Raw genomic sequence first — 20,911 nt, 5'->3', positions numbered from 1 at the left:
AGGTTTAACAGATTTGATGAAAAATTGGTCACGAAAGTCTCCAGCACCTTTAAATAAAATAAATAAAATGAGTAACTGAGCACCATCTTCAAAGTTTAGTCTGAAGAAACCTGACAAATGAAAACGGAGGTTTCGCCGCAGCTACTGTGTTCATGTGTTCATGTGTTCGCGTGTGGACCCAGACCTTTGGCGTGGAAGGTCCACTGCGGTCGCTGGTACTCGTGCAGGTGGACCCGGTCCTGCTGGCCCAGTTGACACACCTGCTTGTAAAACTGTCTGGCGATGTGAATGTACGCGGCGGGGATGGCTCCGGCGACGCCTTTGGCCCCAAAGAACCCGTTGACCTCCGGGGAGGCGGTGAGGATGCGGTAGCTGGCTCCGGCTCCCAGAACCATCCGCATGTAGGTCCGGGTCAGGTTGAAGTAACCCGATGTTAAAAACACAGTGGAGTCTGGCCCGGCATCTGTGAGCAGGCGCTGAGGGTTGAAGAGAAAGACACGTGATTAAAGTGGTTTTAAAGTGAAAAAACTCAGCCCACTGCCGCAAAAGCACATGTGTGGAAGAGGTTTTCAGTGTCGTAGAACAAATGATCCAGATTTATACAACAGTCAGTCTGTATTAACAAAGTCACATTAAAAAGAAGAAAATGGATGAGTGACAAACTACCCACATTAGAAGACTGGAGAGAACTGGTTACAGAAATTTCCCAGATGGAGAATTTCACATTTGCTTTGAGATTAGAACATGTCAAATTTGAAGAATGCTGGAAACCATGGATGGACTTTATGAACACTCAAAAGGAACAAACCATGACACCCACTGTTGTTTAGCAATTATATTACTGTCATTTGTATTAATGTTATTTTTTTTTATTAATGTTTAGTTGTTTAAAAAAAAAAAAGGGGGGGGGGGGGGGTCAAGATGTGATAAGACTGGAGACATACACAGAAAAACAATTGTACTGATAGATTATTTTGTTGTTTTGAAAAGAAAAGAAATGTCGAAAAACAACACTAAAATGTTATATATGCATGTGTATGTAAAATATGTAAATTCTCCATCACAAATTCAAATAAAAAACTTGAATTAAAAAAAAACGAGGAACTGAAACAGGAATAACACTGGGGTTGATTGTCTTTAGGTAAAATAATCATTTTCATTCATTTTCTGAACCATTTAATCCTCAAATAGGCTCCAACAACTAGTGGACTACTTAACCAATAGTTGACAGGAAAATGAATCAATGACTAATTTATTTAATGACAGGTCGTTAGTGATGTCAGGCACTTTTGTTAAAGGCAAAATGTTTATTCTTTTACTGATTGTAGCTCTTGAGTATTTAATTGTTTAATGAACTTTGTTGGTACTGGAACTGTTCTGCATAAAATACACTTCTGTTTAAAGGGAAATAAAGTTTTATATTGATGCTGCAATATTTGTTGAATATTAAATTGAATATTTGTTTTACAGACTTTGTTATCCCTTTTAATTGTTATGAACTAAATGTTCTTATTAAAGAAAAGAAAATGTATTTTATTGCAGCAATAAATATAAAGAGCCACTGTTTTTTTCCAGTTCATAATCTGACAAGTCCACTAGACGAAGCAGCAGTCGATGACTAGTCAACTACTGAAATAATCATTAATTGTAGCTAGGGATGTAACAATTACTGGTATAACGATAAACCGTGGTAAAATTGCAGATGGTTAGTACCGTTTAAATTCTAATTGTCATGATAACCGTGTTTGATTGCCGCACTTTTCCGGAGAAAACACCTCTGTAAAGATCTGCTTTTATGTCAAATATTTGAGTATAGTTTTAATTTATTACAATTTTAATTGTATATGCCTAATATTTGGAACCAATATTCACTTTTAAAGTCTTTGAAAAGGTTCGTTAAGCATCTGTGTGTTATTTATGCAATAAATTATATACATTTTTCAATTCAGATTTTTTTTGTGTGTGTTTTTTGTCCTTTTATGTTTTTATAGTGGGTTAAAGTGAAAAAAATAATGGCACATGAGATAGATGAAGTTGTGCTGAAAAAAAAGATACCAAACATGGGTATAGTAAACATTTGTTTATATAGTATATAAAGGCAAAATCAAAAGTACTGAAAAACAGACAAAATAAACTCAGACCACTAAGGGTTAATATTTGAATGTTTCTGCAACAGAAGGTACATTGTGCCTATTATTTTATTTGGTTTTTTGTTTTTTGTTTTTTTTTTTAAATACAACTTGGTTGATTATTTCAGTGTGTGTATTAGTACTTTTTGAACATTTTGAGCACAATTTCAACAATACCGCAATAATAATGATAACTGTGATAATTTTGGTCACAATAACGGTGATATGAAATTTCATATCTCTACATCCCTAGTTGCAGCCCTGTCCTTACGGGGGTCATGGGGGGCGGAGCCTATCCCAGCCCCCACTGGGTGAAGGCAGAGTTCACCCAGTGATAGCAAACTCATCTCCACCGCTTGTATCTGCGATCTTGTCCTTTAGGCTCATGAGTATTTTTGTGTTGAAACATGAGTTTAAATCCACAGTTGGAGTGAGTTTCATACTACCCTCCACTGGTCAGCACTGAGCTCACACTAGATACGTTTTTCATGAAACCACCTGCAAGTGTGGACGGAGAAGAAAGTGAGGCCAAAAACCCCAAATTAAGTGAAGAGAAAGAGAAAACGGCAGAAATTCTTCTGACGTTTTACTAGAAGGAGATTGTCCTTCTACAGAATCCTCCTCCTCCACAGACCGTCTCATCTTTACGGTAAATAAGTTAATAAAACCAGTTTATTATCTTTTATTATGCTTTTATAATTGTTATTTTATTTCTGACTGCACTTTTTCTGTTTTAAAAACCCTTAAAATAGGATTTTTGGGTGTGTTTTTGGGGAGCTGGAACAGATTCATTATATTTCTATGAATTTCAAAAGGAAAAATTAATTTGTAACAGGAGTAAATCATAAAACAAGTTTGGTCATGGAATGAATTCAAGTTGTACTGTCAGTATTAAACTCTTCTGTCACATGACTTCAGACTGCATATCTTAATATCCAGTGCATTGTGGACTTCCTGGAAGTACAGTGTAGAAAATATAAAATCCTAACTGTATCATTTATTAATTAGTCACACACCCTCCAGCCCCAACGGTCATGGCAGTCAGAACCGGGCCCACCTGTGTGACCTGCTCGTCCACCTGGATCCCCAGAGGCTTCATCTGCACCAGAGGAAACACCCAGGTGTCCTCCTCGCCCTCGCTCATCCCCTCGTCCTCCGAGTCCTCGGACCGACCGGACAGCTGCTGCCTGATCTGGGCCGTGTTCAGAACCTCCATGATCCGCTTCCTAGCCACTGCTGAGAAGTCCTGCCTGTTTCCTGGTCGCCATGGAGACAAACACAGATGGGTCGACCTGTTCTGTGGGTCAGGGTGCTCCTCAAGCAGGACTCACAAATCTGCTCCCTCAACCTTTCCATGTCTTTTCATTCTGAATTTCCACAGTGTGTCTAAGTGCCAATGATGAAGCAGTGTGAGTTTGTGTGTGTGTGTGTGTGTGTGTGTGTCCGTGCATGTGCGTGTTTGTGTGCATGCGTGTGTGTCTCCGTATTATCTTCCAGCAACATCGTGACATCACAAATCTATTCCTGGTGTTCATTTCCACGGAGGTCCAATTCTGCAGACATGATGTCACTCATCCTCAAACTCAGATCTTGGCGGTCTGCGCTCCTGTTACGGACACACAGCACAAATGTGTGTGTGTGTGTGTGTGTATGTGTGTGTCTGTATATATGTATGTGTGTGTCTGTATGTGTATGTGTGTCTGTATATAATAGTGTGTCTGTGTGTGTATATGTGTGTCTGTATATATGTGTGTGTGCTACGGACGCACAGCAAAAGTGTGTGTGTGTGTATGTGTATATATGTGTGTGTGTGTATATGTCTGTATGTGTATGTGTGTCTGTATATATATGTGTGTGTGTGTGTGTGTGTGTGTGCGCACGCATCTCCATATTTTATTTATTTATTCTATGGGGACTTAATCCTAATTACACATTCAGTGAGGACATATAGACATAAAAACCAATCCTAAACCGTTCATCACCAGATCTGTGTGTCATAGATCATAGATCATATAAAAGAACCTGTTGTTTTCTGAGGACAGGAGTTTACATTTTAGCTGTTACAATGACGGCCTTTTGAAGTTAAAAGTGACCATATATAAACAGTAAAGGTGGAGGAGTGCAAAGTTAATCGTTATCTTACTGACATAGTAAAACTGTAAATTTAGGGCTGAATAATAAAATGATAATTGTAGATATTGTGATTTTTATATTGTGATAAATTTCTCATTTATTTTTAGTTTGTTTACATTTACAGTTAAAACTCCATCGAACATTCTTACTTTAACATTTTATCAATATAACTGTTTTAAATGTCATTTTCTGACTTGAGCTGAAACAAGCAATCAATTAATCAACTTAAATCGATTTAAAAAATTATTCCAATTAGGTTCATACTGTCTACTAGAACTTATACAGATTTTCTTTTCTTATTTGTCAGACAGATGGAAAAATGAGGATAAAACAACTGGCAAAGACACGTCACAGGAACAACAAGTGACCCTTCTGAGGAAGGATACAGGTCGTAGCCGAAACATGTCAAGGTAAAAGAATAAATTCTTTTTCCATCTGTCTGACAAATAAGAGAAGGAAATCTGTAAAAAAAATTATTTGATTAACAATTTTCTTGAATCAAAGTTTCATTTCCTTAACCCTTTCATGCATGAATCATGAGAACCTCAGTTGAGATTTTTTTCCTGAGTGTTTTTATTCCTCTTTAGGCATGAAAAAAACAATGCGATTACATTTTTTTTTTTTTTTTTTTTTTTGAAACTATTTTTCATGGAGTTACACAAATGTCCACTCAGCTGGACACCACGTGTTTAATTTTTGAAGCAAAGAAACATGTATTTAAAACCCATCATCAGAAAGTGATATACCGTGTGAAAACTATGAAATAAAAACATTTTTCATGCTGCTAATCTGATGTTTTCTAACATTTTAACACACTTTAATGCTAGTTATTTCTCACTTCATGAAGATTATGTGCAAAAAGAACAGCCTTTTTGATTAAGAAAACTTTTAAATTACAGTCTAATAACAGAGAGAGATTGGGGGTAGGAGTACGTAAGTTTTTACTTCTTCCTACTCCTTTTTGAGCATGTATAATTTCATTTCATTTATTTTATTTATCTTATCATTATTATTATTATTATTATGATTGTTGTTTTTTTCTTTTGTTTACTTATCAACCTTTTATGTACCAGTACTTATATTTGTTGGTTGATTTTTGTTTTGATTTCACTGTCGACATGTTCGAAATAAAGATTTCAAGTCAATCAATCAAAATTACCAATTGATTTACTCTAAAATATATTACTGCAAATCAGGTTTATCAAGAACTGCATAGTTACAGTAATGGTATGAATTGCAGCGTATGGGATGGTCCATAAGTGTCCACTGTGTATGCAACTAAAACAAAAAAACCCATGAATGTACAAAAGAACAGCTGTAGAATGGCTGTCCACTGTAGTGACCAGTATGCATGAAAGGGTTAATTTCTCTGCTGTTAAACATTGGTTCCACTGTTGTGTTTCACACGGACGCTTATTGACGCACATGACGCCAGGATCAACACACAGTTGGATGTTAGTTCCATGTTCAGTTGGTATACGTTGGATCCAAATGTGTCAGGACCTATGACCATTGCCGATGTGCACCAAGTGGATTTGGACAGAAGTGTGGATCTGAGGGAGCTAATGCTAAATGCTAGCTGATGGTGAAATGTTAAACTTCATCAGACACTTCTGTGACAAAATCATTTTATAGTCTTGTTGGCATGAGAAAAAGAGACTTTTTTTTCAAAATATGTTGTTTTCATGTACGTTTTCTTGTGCAAAACTTAAAAATGTCAAGGTTTAGGCCAGATTTATTTCTATAGCACATTTGCAACAACGCAAAATGTCCAAAGTGCTGTACAACAATACAGGTAAAAATACAAAATATAATAAAACTAATAAAAATATATAGATATAAAAGATAAAATATGCTAAAACTGATGAAACAGGTACACAATAATAAGATAAATAGTCTCTAAAAATACAATCAGACGATAAAACAAATTAAAAGACACACTTGTATTAAAGCCAGTTCAAAAATGTGCGTCTTTAAAAGAGGTTTAAAATGTTCAATGGACTGTGCACATGTTTATTTTTTTATTTTATTTTTTACTGTTGTTCTATGTCTTTTAATCTATTCTTGTATTTTACTCTGTTATTTTGGTTTTTATTATTTTTTCTGTACAGCACTGTGGTTGTTTTAAAGTGCTTTACAAATAAAGCTGGTTTGGATTGGATGTGCATCAACTACATTTATTCACATCATGTCAAATTCCTTAAATGTACAGAAAAGCTAAAGAGTGTGTGTGTTCTGCAAATCCTGACAATTTAACATCCAGCTGCATGGATGGAAACGTGGTCCTAAAGTGTCCAAATGTTTGTTGGTGTAAATATGTCTGGTTCAGAGTCTCTACCTTTGTACGGGTGGACCATGCCCTCCATCATGGTGACGGAGTCATCAGGCTGAAGCTGCAGGGACACGTCTCCCACAGCATCCACCAGCTCAGAGAAGAAGTCGGCCACCTCCCGACAGTTCTCCAGAAGAACGTAACGGTCCTGTCTGTTGGTGAAGTACGAGTCGCTGAGGTTCGCCCTGAAATATGCACATGAAGAAAAAGAGCAACATATAAAAATAATATAAAAAGAGCAGGACATTTATCTGGACAGAATCAGAGGGTTTGGAAAAGGAAGAGAAAAGGTAGAAAATAAAACCAGAAGAAGAACAATCTGTATTTTGTCAATATATACCAGTGGTTCCAACCTTTTTTGGCTCATGACTCCATTTTAACATCACACATTTCTGTCGACCCCAGACATTCAAAACAGAGACATTTTTCTCTTAGATGTCTTATCAGGGTCAGGCAGGTGAATAAATCTGTACATTCTCTGTTCAGTCCAGTTTTCTGACTGTGACTGTGTAGTAACGCATGTGGTCACATGATCGGGTCAATTAACATATGCCCTCTCAGATATTCTATCCTGCATTTTATTTGAACTGGATTTTTATTTGGTAAAGTGTGTGGTCTTTTAATTACAATGAAATATATGTTGAATCATGAAAAATATTTTTATTAGGAATTTAAAAAAAAAAACTATCATTTACTCCAGGCGACCCCACATGGGGTCCCAACCTAAAGGTTGAAAAACACTGATATAAAGTTTACATACAAACATGCAACACACACTGAAATGGACTGAAATGGACTCTGTGCATTGAACCCATCACTAGAACATGCCCAAATACACCACACACTGCAGACGAGGAGCAGCAGGTACGGCATGTGCTGCAGAAATTAAAGCCTGACCAAGTGTATTTTTCTCATTTCTAGTCCAAATATCTCATCACACTTAAAATTAGACAGAATCACCTAAAGAGGAACTTTTCAGTGAGATATAAGAACTGATTTATAGACAATAGATCTGGAAAATCTGATTTCAACAAATCTGAACAAGATAATTTTCACTTGTTCCATTGGCAGATTTTTTTTGCCTGAAATGCAAAAAAAAATCTTGAATTATGCAAAAAAAAAAATCTTGAATTAAGCAAAAAATCTTGAATAAGGCAAAAAATCTTGAATGAAGACCAAAAAAAATCTTGAATCAAGCAAAAAAAATCTTGAATTAAGCAAAAAATCTTGAATAAAGACAAAAAAAATCTTGAATTATGCCGAAAAAATCTGCCAATGGAACAAGTGAAAATGATCTTGGTCAGATTTGTTGAAATCAGATTTTCCAGATCTATTGTCTATAAATCAGTTCTTATATCTCACTGAAAAGTTCCTCTGTAGGTGATTCTGTCTGATGTTAAGTGGGATGAGATATTTGGACTAGAAATGAGACAAATACACTTGGTCAGATTTAGATTTTTGCAGTGCGTTGCTTTCCTGGGGAGCAAAAGGGGGGGTTAAATGCCTTGCTCAAGGGCACAATCAGCTAACAAATCTCTGCCAGTCCGAGGAATCGAACTCTTCGGTCACAAGATTCTCCAGCCCTCTGACCACAGGTGTCAAACATGCGGGCCGGGGGCCAAATCCGGCCCGCCAAAGATTCCATTCTGGCCCACAGGATGAAAGTGCAACAATGAACTTGAACAGTCCAGGTTGTCTAAATCATTTTGGTTCAGGTTCCACATACAGACCAATGTGATCTACAGTAAAAATAATAACACAATAAACCCATAAATAATGACGACAAATTTTCTTCAGGAAAAATTATGTGGAAAAAATTTAAGTGAAAAAAATAAAATTACACTGTGAAAATATTTACATTTACAAAACTATTATTTCACAATAAAATGCAAATAAATACATAAATAAAACCAAAGATGAACAACCCGAAATGTGCAATTTGAACAATATTCTGCCTGTTACCAAATGTTTGGTGCATTTATGGATCCACTGTGATCTGTAGTTGTGTTAATAACAGATGGAATATTGTAGAAATTGTTCAAATTTTAGTTCCAAACTCCAAAAGTTTCACAATATTCTACATGTTACCAAATGTTTATGTAACACTGTGTGTAAATGTACATGTATAAATAATAAGTCAAGGCATAATATTGTTAAAATTGTACTAATTTTTCAAATGAAATTTCAGTTTTTTCAGGTTATTCCCATCTTTTTGGTAAAATGTAAATATTTTCATAATTTAATTAGGGCTTTTTGGTACTAAAACAAAAAGAAAAACTTGGATTTGTCATTATTTATAGGTTATTAAGTCATTATTTTACTGGTCTGGCCCGCTTGAGATCAAAGTGGACTAAATATGGCCCCTGAACTAAAATGAGTTTGACACCCCTGTTCTAGGCCATATCTGCCCCCACAATGACCTGTCGCCTACTTAATTAGTCATCCACTCACTTTACTGTCGACCAGCCATTGCAGCCTTATCATATATTTGTAGTCTTGCTGTCCTGTGAGAACCTCGTATCTCCAAAAACTCAACTTCTGACCAAACGGGCCCAGTGTTAACACGTGGAAACCGACCCACCCGCTGATGATGATGCTGTCGTCGAACAGGTAGGCCTTGATGTGCTGGACTCCGATGGTCTCGTTGAAGCGCTGCGGTACCAGCAGCCTCAGCAGCCCCCTCAGGTCGGGGGTGTGGTACAGAGACACCCGCATCTGGGACGTGAAGCGCTGCAGCAGCGGCAGCAGCATGGTCCGCGAATTCACCTGGCCTACAAACAAAAGCACAAATACAACCATGAAACAGGATCGGGACGGTGACGGTGCTCCCAAGGAAACCAGCAACAGAGGGATTGGAACCTGCCTCGAGAGCCACGTGTGTAATCCAACAAAATGGAGACTCTGAGGTCCGGAGTGTGAGCGCTGTCCTGTGAACGCACCAGAGCTTCCTCCATACAGTCCACCTGAAAGACACCAAGGTTAGCATCATTAATGAAAACTAATGAAATGACCAAAACTAGATTAGAAAAAAACGTTTTCGTTAACTGAAACAAATAAAAACTATAATTAAAAGAAAAAAAAAAGATAACTGAAACTGTATTGTGTGTTTACAAAACTAACTAAAACATGTGGTTTTAGTTAGTTTTGTAAACACACAATACACAAACCACACCCACATTTTTTGGTCCTGTACAAAAATTACAACTTTTTGAAAGATGTTGGTACAAAAATAGAGCAGATTTTGGGTTTTGGACTGCAGCAACCCACTCTTTCACTTCTTGTTGGGAGACCTTCCCGACGATTCGACAGTGAATAACAGGTACCTGCTGAGGATTTTTGGAGCTGCAGCAAAGAAACCAATCACCCGAAGATGGCTTCGGCCTAAGCCACTGGTGTTGGAGGACTGGACGAATATAGTGGAGGAAACCCACAAAGTGGAGAGATTTACACTGCTGTTGGGACTGCAAGCACAGCTCTACATGAGAAGGTGGGATAAATGGATTGCTTTTTTTTAAAGACAATTAATGTGGGGCTTCTCACATAATGAGAACTGCTGCTCAAATTCAATTTGTATAGCTTAATTGATGCTGCATGACTGCACCAACTGATAATTTTGCTTTTGAATAGTAACAAGTACTTTTTGCTGAATGTTGTTTGTTTTTTTGTTTTTTTTTTCTGTAAAAAAAAAAAAAAAAAGGTAAAATGACTAAAAAAAACCAAGTTTAAAAAAAAACCAAACTAAAACATAAAAACTGTGAATAAAATTCCCTTTGTTTTCATCTTTGTCAAAGTCAGATTGAAATCGATTTATTTCGCTCTAGCAATTTTAGCTAGTGCACCATACGATATTTAACGGTCCGTCACTTGTGGTCACTTGTGGTTTCCAGTCGTCTTCTGGTCCCCACTCTACCTGGAAACATGGAGACTAAAGTTGGGAGAAAGCAGCAGAGTCCTGTCTGGGATTTATTTGAATATGACGGAGAAGAAGAGAAAAGATATAAAAAAAACCTAAAACTAAACTACAACTAAGCATTTAGAAAAAACTAAAACTAATAAAAACAAGCAAACCTGCTCTAAGAACTAATTAAAACTAACTGAATTAGAAAAAACGTCAAAACTAAATAAAACTAAACTATAATGAAAAATCCAAAACTATTTGAACCCTGAAAGACACTGAAAAAAAAATGAACCCACAGACCATGAAAACAGGTCTAAGTTCAGAGTAATTTCACTTTCAGCCCAAGGTGATACTGTTTGTTATTAACCCTTTGTCGGGCAAGTGACTATTTTCGGTCATTTCCACACACTTTCCAAGACAGTGACAGTAACAGTTCCAGTGAGGATAGTGAGTCACCAATCTGAGGTCCAACATGGTCTACATCAGGGGTCTCAAACATGCGTCCCTGGGGCCAAATGCAGCCCGCCAAAGGTTCCAATAGGATGAATTTGCAAAGTGCAAAAATTCCATAGTCAAAGCTGTGAAACTCACTTTAGTTCAGGTACCACATACAGACCAATGTGATCTACAGTCAAATAATAACAGCAGGATAACCGACATAAAATAATGACTCCATATTTTCTTCTTGGTTTGATGTGAAAAAAAAAACTACATTATGCCTATAAATAATACAAACTTCAAATTTTTGTCTTTGTTTTAGTGCAAAAAATAACATTAAATTATGAAAACATTTCCATTTACAAACTAGCTTGTAACAATAAAATGTGAATAACCTGAACACATTTGAACAACCTGAAATATCTAAAGAAGATGAAGCACAATTTGAACTATTCTCTGGTTTGTAGATCCGATCCATAATGCACATGTAGAAATGATAAGTTTGAGGCAGAATATTGTTAAAATTGCACTTATTCTTTTCAGAAATTTCAGTTTTTTCAAGTTATTCACATCTTTTTTGTTTGGATACTTCATAAAAGTAAATATTTTCATAATTTTGTGGTGGTTTTTTGCACTAAAAAAAAAGAAAAAAATTTGGAGGTGTCATTATTTATAGGTTATTCTGTTATTATTTTACTGGTTTGACCCACTGGAGATCAAATCGAGCTGAATGTGGAACCTGAAAGAAAATGAGTTTGAGAGCCCTGCTCTACAGGGTCTGTAAGGTCCACCTCTGCATGAACACTAGTGGCTTTTCCTTTGGACATCTGCACAAAACTTTACCGATATTTATTAAATGTCGAAAAAACAGAAGTGTGTAATGTCGGTTTTTCCATTAAATCACAAATGCGATGATCCATTTATTTATTATCGCGAGATGACACGAGAAGTCATTCCATAAACATGGCGACAAACATAAATATCATGTTGATTTACAGATATATTTATTATTATTATATATTTTTTATTTATTTTTTTATTCTTTTTTATTTGCACATCCTAAACAGGAAGAGAAAAATCTGAAAAAAAAAAAACAAAAACATTCAAACAAGTAACATCATTGTGCAGGAGAGGATAGAAGCCAAAAAAGGCTTATGTGAATACTTCCAAAGAAATAAAAAATACACAAGAAGAAGAAAAGAAAAAAAAAGAAAAAAATAATCAAAAATATGATATAACTGAAATAAATATTTAACGTAAAAACAATAGAATAGAGCTGCAACCAATTAATCGATTAGGTGCTTGAAGCGAATGCAAAAATTCATGATTCGATTAATCAACTCGAATTGATTGAAGGGAAATATTCCATTGCAATTTTCCTGAATTGAAGTTTCTTTGAGCGTCACAATAAGCGTCTGCGTGAAACACATCAGTGGAACCAATGTTTAACAGCAGAGAAATGAAAGAAACAAAGCTTTATTCAGGAGAACTGTGGTTGAATGATTTTTTTTTGATCACTTTGAGTCGATTAATCTGTTGCAGCTCTACAATAGAAATACAAATCAAATTATATACAGCCTTAAATTTTTTCATTAATTACACTCCTTGTCAGATGCTTTTTAAATAATGATAAAGAAGATGTTGATTGAAGTTCAGGTCGTAGATTATTCCACAGATGTGGTCCACCATATTTTACAGAATACTAACTGACAGAAGTTCAACAGTATGGAAGATCAAATTTGCTTGAATATTGTGTAGGATAATTGTGAATAACAAAAGACAACACAAAGAAGTTCTGGACATACTAGCCCTCTATCTCCTACTAAATTAATAAATGATTCGTTTTCCTGGTGTATCCACACAGACCGCACCATGTTTGTTTCAAAACTGTCCTTCTCTTGTTGTAACATCCGTCAACATCTGTTTTTTCTTTTTTTATCCACGTGACTTTAGTTGCGGAAAAAGGTCTTTCCATTGGAGTTTTGTGTAATATACTATTTGCACTACGTCTGAAAAACCACCTCCTGCCAGAACAAAAACTTCAAATCGAAAAACAAGAGTTTTGGTGAAATGACTATACATGGACTGTACAGGTTCTACCAGTGGAACATTTATACATCTATTGCAAAAATGGACACAAACCAACATATATGTGGTAGAACACACCACCATATACCTGGAAAACAGCAGCAAACCAGCACTTTGGTCATTAGTTTAACAGTTAATCTGATTAAAATATGGAACATTTAACATATTTAATATGTGACAGACAGACAGACAGACAGACAGACAGACAGACAGAAAGAAAGAAAGAAAGAAAGAAAGAAAGAAAGAAAGAAAGAAACAAACAAACAAACAAACAAACAAACAAACAAACAAACAAACAAACACACACACTCATGTCTTAACTGCATGTGTGCTGATTCCTAGGCTGAGCTTTAATATAAAGGCTGTGATGAATGATTCCTGATTACCTAGCCCCACAGAGCATTCATCTTGGACTGTAAGTCTTTTATTAAGTGTTTACTGAGCGTGGGAAAGTCTTTGTGTGAGAGGTGGAAGTGCCTCCTCCTCTGAACAGCTCTGCTGGTCGCCCCTGCACAACCTTCACTTGTGGGATAGAGCAGCATTTGTTCACCTCATGATCTCAAACCCGTGCTTTATAACTGGAGCTCAACTGTGCATGTGGAGCCCAAACGCACTGGTCAGACATCAGCCCTGGTACATGTGACCTTTGACCTCGTCTCCTGGTATGCGCGACCTTTGACCCCGTCTCCTGGTACGTGCGACCTTTGACCCCGTCTCCTGGTACGCGCGACCTTTGACCCCGTCTCCTGGTACGCGCGACCTTTGACCCCGTCTCTGCTGTATTTACTCCATCTGCTCCAGAACAGATTTACCTCAAATCACCACAACGTCACTGATTTGATGTAATACATTTCTGGTTTGGTCTGGTATGGTATAGTGTGGTATGGTCTGGTAGACTGGAACCTTTGGTGTTCCGGTTCTGGTCCACAGTCCGTATATTTGACACCCCAGTCTCATACCAAACCCTCTTTAATGTCTGTGCATCTCTAATGTGTTGCAGTTCCACTCCTGGGGCCTCATGTATAAAGACTTGCGTGGATTTCATACTGAAACCTGGCATACACCCAAATCCAGAAAAGTCCGCACGCACAAAAAAATCCAGATGAATAAAACTGAGCGTACACCTGAATCCATGTACATTTCCTTTATACATCTCAATCAGCCTGGAATTGAGCACATACGTTGGAGTACCTCACTCCTCCCTCTCCACGCCCACATTTAAATATGCAAATTAATATAAACGGGGTCTCCAGGTGGGATTCCCTCTGGGATTCCCCTCTCTGTATGATCAGATGATGACGTCAAGGTGGACGCGAAGTGGAGGCCAAAACAGGCGGAAGAAGAAAAGAGATGAAAAAAAGGAGAAAAGAGGACGAACTCAGACCATTTGAGCAGAAAGTCGACAATATTGAGGGTGACACTTTTCTCACAGGGCTGATGCAGATCACCCCGAAGGTAAATATATATTTAGTATTTGTGTATCTCACACATTAGTTTATTCTATGGATCATACAATAGTCTGATCACAGCCAAACTAGATAAAGGTTCATGCGTAGTCATGTCAGGATATCAAAGAGGAAATCAAAGACTTTGACTCATGTTTAATCACTGAAATTATTATTTTCCAACAATGAGACAGAAGACGGTCAGACACAGTATCATCCTCCTGTCACGGAGGCTTCCTGTTGACTCCCTGGCGTTAGCTGATCCTCTGGTTCACCGCAACAGCCAGCTGCTGATGCCCATCCGACCGGCATGGGTCCATGCTGACCTGAGTCACAACAGGACATCGTGAGGGCAATCGGCGGAGTCAATGAGCAACTGGACTGACTAATAAATGTTCTCACAGACATGAACATTAAATGCATTTATCAACCAATGAATTTTGTGTCCTTGTCTCTTTATATGGTTGTTGCTGAATGTCCTCCCGGGCAGGATTGGCATTGATGGGTCCAGGGTTGGTCTGGTTCTGGTTGGTCTGGTTGGTTCTGGTTCTGGTGGTGGATGTGCTGCTCTGGCAGTAGGATGACGTGCCGGTGTGTTTATTGTTCTTCTGTGTATCTCCGATGTGCCCATCAATCGGAGAAATGACCTTTTTCACATTATTAACAGTTTCTCAGTATCACCTCTAAGTGTCGCCAAAGGTTCCAAAGCACTAGAAACGTGCGTCCACCAGCTATGGAGTTGGCGTGGAGCACCGCACATTTCCACGGTCATTTCACTCTTTATACATCTGAACGTGAGCGTGGAAAAGGGCGTACGCCAGGTTTTTGTGCTTACGCACGCTTTATACATGAGGCCCCAGGTCTCTAATGTGTCGCAGTTCCACTCCTCGTTCTTTGGGTCTCTAATGTGTTGCAGTTCCACTCCTCGTCTCTAATGTGTTGCAGTTCCACTCCTCGTCTCTAATGTGTTGCAGTTCCACTCCTCGTCTCTAATGTGTTGCAGTTCCACTCTTCGTCTCTAATGTGTTGCAGTTCCACTCTTCATCTCTAATGTGTTGCAGTTCCACTCTTCATCTCTAATGTGTTGCAGTTCCACTCCTCATCTCTAATGTGTTGCAGTTCCACTCTTCATCTCTAATGTGTTGCAGTTCCACTCCTCATCTCTAATGTGTTGCAGTTCCACTCTTCATCTCTAATGTGTTGCAGTTCCACTCCTCGTCTCTAATGTGTTGCAGTTCCACTCTTCATCTCTAATGTGTTGCAGTTCCACTCTTCATCTCTAATGTGTTGCAGTTCCACTCTTCATCTCTAATGTGTTGCAGTTCCACTCTTCATCTCTAATGTGTTGCAGTTCCACTCTTCATCTCTAATGTGTTGCAGTTCCACTCCTCGTCTCTAATGTGTTGCAGTTCCACTCCTCGTCTCTAATGTGTTGCAGTCCCACTCTTCATCTCTAATGTGTTGCAGTTCCACTCTTCATCTCTAATGTGTTGCAGTTCCACTCCTCGTACATTCATGGCTCCCTGCACCTGCGCTTCAGAATACACACACGGCAGTAAAACGTGCCAGGTCTGCGTCCTGTTGGTGTTGGCATGAGCTGCTCCTACAGTCTGATCCATTCTTTAAGGTAAAAAAATCACACCTGCACTTTGCATTCTTCACTCCCAACCACAGACCAAACTCACATTATTATATTACATTTCAGTACGTTCTGTCCAATAACAAGAAACGCTGGGGCTTAAAATGAAAGTCAAATGGACCTTCTTGTTGACTCCACAGTTCTGGTAATCCATCATCCTGTGAGTCTCCAGCGCTTTTAACTATAATTAAGCGTGTTGAACCCGTCTGCGCTCTGTTCTGTGCTGTTCAGTTGGAAAAAAACAGGCAAAAACAGCTGAATATGAGCGTGGGTCCAGACTGCGGTACGCTCTGGGTTAATGTTGTTATGCTAGGGCTTTCCGAGCATGAACAACAGCAGGCTATCACATGCCAACGCTGGCCTCCTTCTACCCATAAACCCTTGCGTTCTGGGGGTCATTCCTTGTAGTTAGCTTAGTGTACGCTTTCATTGTGAATCAACCACACTGCGGTTTGTCTTGGAACAGGACTGTGACTCACATTTTCTGGCATCTCTGACCAGTTATTTGGCACATGCCTGGGTTTGGATGGTACAGCTTTGTTCACACCTGCCCAGACTAAAGACGAGAACTCACTGATTCACACAACACACACACACACACACCAAGGTTATTAATAGTTTTGGATTTTTCATTATAGTTTAGTCTTATTTAGTTTTGCCTTTTTTTTCTCTAATTCAGTTGTTACCAGGTAGAGTGGGGACCAGAAGACGACTCTAAACCACAAGTGACGGACCGTGAAGTGTTGTATGGTGCCACTAGCTAAAATTGCTAGAGTGAAATAAATCCCTTTCATATCAATCCGACATTGACGAAGACGAAAACAAAGGGAATTTTATCCATAATTTTTATACGTTTTAGTTAGTTTTGTAAACACACTATACAGTTTTAGTTATTTATCGTTTTTTTCTTTGAACAATAGTTTTTATTTATTTCAGTTAACAAAAATGTTCTTTCAATTCTAGTTTTCATCATTTCGTTAGTTTTCGTTAACAATAATAACCTTGACACACACACAGTTTAAGTGCATCAATTGCCACTTTTCTCACCAGTTCCTGCTCCAGCTGACCTGTTCCCAGATACAGCGAGGCCATCACCACTCGTCTCTTCGCAGTCTTGATACGGGCCTGACGTGAAAAACAGAAACAAACATGGCATTTAGTGAGTGTGTGAGCATTGGAGGGGGGGGGTGTGTTCTGGTAAGAATTCCTGATGCAATGAGCAGATTAACTGTCAAGTGAGTGCTCATTTCCTGGATGTCTCAAAGACACCGTTGGATCAGACATGCAAGAGGTTTTGTGTCATCCTTGGATTGGGAAAGTGACGTGTCCTTTTGTTCTGTTTGTTTTTTGTTTTTTTAACTTTCTATTGGGGCATTTAAACACTTCATGACCCATCATGACCCATCTAGTGTCAATACCCCCCTGACCCCAATTCACCAACTCACAAACTTATATTTTGCACTCTTCATAAAACTGTTTAATTTGCACTATGTAAAAACCTCTATTTGCAGTACAATTATATATATACAGGGTGGGGAAGCAAAATTTACAATCAACATTTAGTTGTTTTTTCTCAGCAGGCACTACGTCAGTTGTTTTGAAACCAAACATATATTGATGTCATAATCATACCTAACACTATTATCCATACCTTTTCAGAAACTTTTTCCCATTTGAGTAATCAGGAAAGCAAACGTCAAAGAGTGTGTGATTTGCTGAATGCACTCGTCACACCAAAGGAGATTTCAAAAATAGTTGGAGTGTCCATAAAGACTGTTTATAATGTAAAGAAGAGAATGACGAGAAAGTCTGGAAGATACTATTAAAGAAGAATGGGAGAAGTTGTCACCCCAATATTTGAGGAACACTTGTGCAAGTTTCAGGAAGCGCGTGAAGGCAGTTATTGAGAAAGAAGGAGGACACATAGAATAAAAACATTTTCTATTATGTCAATTTTCTTGTGGCAAATAAATTCTCATGACTTTCAATAAACTAATTGGTCATACACTGTCTTTCCATCCCTGCCTCAATATATTGTAAATTTTGCTTCCCCACCCTGTATATATAAACATATATTTTCTGGACTGTACAGGTTCTATCAGTGGAACATTTAGACATCTGTTGGACAAATGGACACAAACCAACATATATGTGTTAGAACACACCATCATATACCTGGAAAGCAGCAGCAAACCAGCACTTTGGTCATTAGTTTAACAATTAATCTGATTCAAATATGGAACCCTACTGGCTGTTTTTGGGGATTCCTCTCCTACGCTGGGATCGTCCAAAGCCCAAAGTGACTCCATAGCTTTTTGTTCACTATTGGACCGTCATATGATTCTCTTTAAGTGGAAGGAACCTCTGTCACCCACCTGTGTGCAACGGGTGCATGATTTACTTTTCTTTTAAAAGTTGGAAAAGATGAAGTTTTCTGTTAGTGGACAAATTAATTTGTTTTTATCAACAGTGGAATCCTTTTTTCTCTACTGTTAACAGGAGTGTCTTGCTGTCTCTCCTGTCCTTTTGACAGAGACATTTGTTGTTAGTTTACATTATATTAACTCTGAATCAGCCCTGAGCATTGGAAAGAGGAGATGATAACATTATTTATCATGTTGTTTTTTTTCTCTTTTTTGTGTTTAATAGGTTTGTGGATCTGTTGTATAATTAGGTTTTTTTTTGTATTTTGTCTGTGTGATTCCTTATGTCTAAGTACATGTTTATGTAAATGTATGATTTAAACCAGGGCTCTCAAACTCATTTTCTTTCAGGTTCCACATTCAGCCCAATTTGATCTCCAGTGGGCCGGACCAGAAAAATTATGGCATAATAACCTATAAATAATGACAACTCCATATTTTTGTCTTTGTTTTAGTGCAAAAAACCCCCATTAAATTATAAAAATACTTACTTTTATAAAGTATCCAAACAAAAAATGTGAGTAATCTGAAAAAAATGAAACTTCTTTAGAAAAATACATGCAATTTTAACAATATCATGCCTCAACTTATCATTTATACAAGTGCATTATGGATCAAATAACAGCAGAAACCTGGAGCAGACCCAGACCCCTGGAGGATGGCCGTCTGCCTTGACCAGTTGGTGTTAAAGAGAGAGAGTAAAGGAGGAGAAAAGAGAGAGCGATAGAGATAGAGAGAGACTGGGGGAGAGGGGGAGAAGGGGGGAGGTAGGGGGAGACACATGGATGCAGTTGATGCACAGATAAATGAACTAGAACATCTATGGAACTATATAATAAACACTATCATAACTATATGGATAAGTTCACATTCACATTTTGTTGTTACAGGATAGTTTGTAAATATAAATATTTTCATAATTTAATGTTAGTTTTTGCAGTAAAACAGAGACCAAAATTTGAAGCTGTCATTATTCATAGGCATAATGTAATATTAATTTTTTCACATCAAACTAAAAAGAAAATATGGAGCCATTCTTTTTTGTAGGTTATTCTGCTGTTATTATTTGACTGTAGATCATATTGGTCTGTATGTGGAACCTGAACTAAAATGAGTTCCACAGCTTTGACTGTGGAATTTTTACACCTTGTAAATTCATCCCACGGGCTGGACTGGAACCTATGGCGGACCGCATTTGGCCCCCGGGACGCATGTTTGAGGCCCCTGATTTAAAATAATAAAAAAAATGAATTTAAAAAAAAAAAACAAAACAGAACACTTAGCACATTTAATCTGAGGCAGATCATTTATAAAAAAAACAAACAAAACAAAACTGCAGAGCAGTATAATCAGCGTCCATATTTAGACCTCGACTTGAAAACTTTTAATTTCTCTCTTTCCTCTTTTTCTTTTTCTTTTTTTTTTTTTTCTTTTTCTTTTCTCTTTTTTTCTCTATTTCCTCTCTTTCACTTTTTTTGGATTACTGATATGTTTACAACTGTTCTCACGAAACCTGAAGATGAACATAAATATCATAGAAACACATGTCACCTGAAATCTGGGCAAATGAATCTGAAAATGTCAACATAAACAGAAACCTTCAGAGATAATCAGAAGAATGCACACGTGAACATCCCCGCCTTTGCCCGGTAAAAAGACTTTAACTACTTGGCATCAAACAGAAACATTCCTGCTTTATCTTTCTATTATGGAAACTATTTTGTAAAGGTGACAGTCTAAACAAACAGAGTCGTGACCGTGACGGCCTCACACATGGTTGGCATGTCATATTATTTCTAAGAATAACAACAAAGGCATCTACAGGTAACTTTTGTGCCTGATGGATACAGGAGGAAACAAACGGCAAATGACTTTACAGGTGTTTCTGAATGCGTTCCACTGCTGGTATTAAACCACATGAACACTGGGTTTGTCACACCCTCTGTGGTTCTGATAAATGAAAAGACCTTAATGTTTGAACTGACATACCAATAGGTGTCAAAGGAAAAGACAGACATTCACTGTGAAGGATCTACAGCACGGCTGTCAAACTCATGTTCTTTCAGGTTCCACATTCAGCCTGATTTGATCTCCAGTGGGTTGGACCACTGAAATAATAACAGAATAACCTAAAATTAATGACGACTCCAAATTTTTGTCTATGTTTTAGTGCAAACCCCCCCGCCCCCATTAAATTATGAAAATACTTTATAAACTATCCAAACAAAAAAGATGTGAATAACCTGAAAAAACTGAAATTTCTAAAGAAAAATAAGTGCAATTTTAACAATATTCTGCCTGAACTTATCATTTCTATATCTGCATCGGATCGGATCTACAAAGCAGACAATAGTTCCAATTGTGCTTAATCTTCTTTAGACATTTC

General features: G+C 37.6%; 1 protein-coding gene across 2 annotated transcripts in view; it reads right to left on the bottom strand.

The window, feature by feature from the left end:
• Positions 1 to 20,911, bottom strand: part of pgs1 (phosphatidylglycerophosphate synthase 1) — a 51,963-nt gene that overhangs the window by 15,839 nt on the left and 15,213 nt on the right. For both annotated transcript variants that reach the window (XM_030121957.1, XM_030121958.1), the window contains exons 3-8: positions 17,150 to 17,227; positions 9,458 to 9,557; positions 9,176 to 9,365; positions 6,601 to 6,779; positions 3,187 to 3,386; positions 185 to 476 (exon numbers count right to left, since the gene is read on the bottom strand). In XM_030121957.1, coding sequence (XP_029977817.1) covers positions 185 to 476; positions 3,187 to 3,386; positions 6,601 to 6,779; positions 9,176 to 9,365; positions 9,458 to 9,557; positions 17,150 to 17,227 — 1,039 coding nt within the window. The remainder of the gene's footprint in view (positions 1 to 184; positions 477 to 3,186; positions 3,387 to 6,600; positions 6,780 to 9,175; positions 9,366 to 9,457; positions 9,558 to 17,149; positions 17,228 to 20,911) is intronic.

The sequence above is a fragment of the Sphaeramia orbicularis genome, chromosome 19 (assembly GCF_902148855.1).
Source record: "Sphaeramia orbicularis chromosome 19, fSphaOr1.1, whole genome shotgun sequence".
NCBI classification, from domain to species: Eukaryota; Metazoa; Chordata; class Actinopteri; order Kurtiformes; family Apogonidae; genus Sphaeramia; species Sphaeramia orbicularis.
The sequence above is the reverse complement of the archived record's forward strand: the minus strand, read 5'-3'. Positions and strand labels throughout refer to the sequence as shown.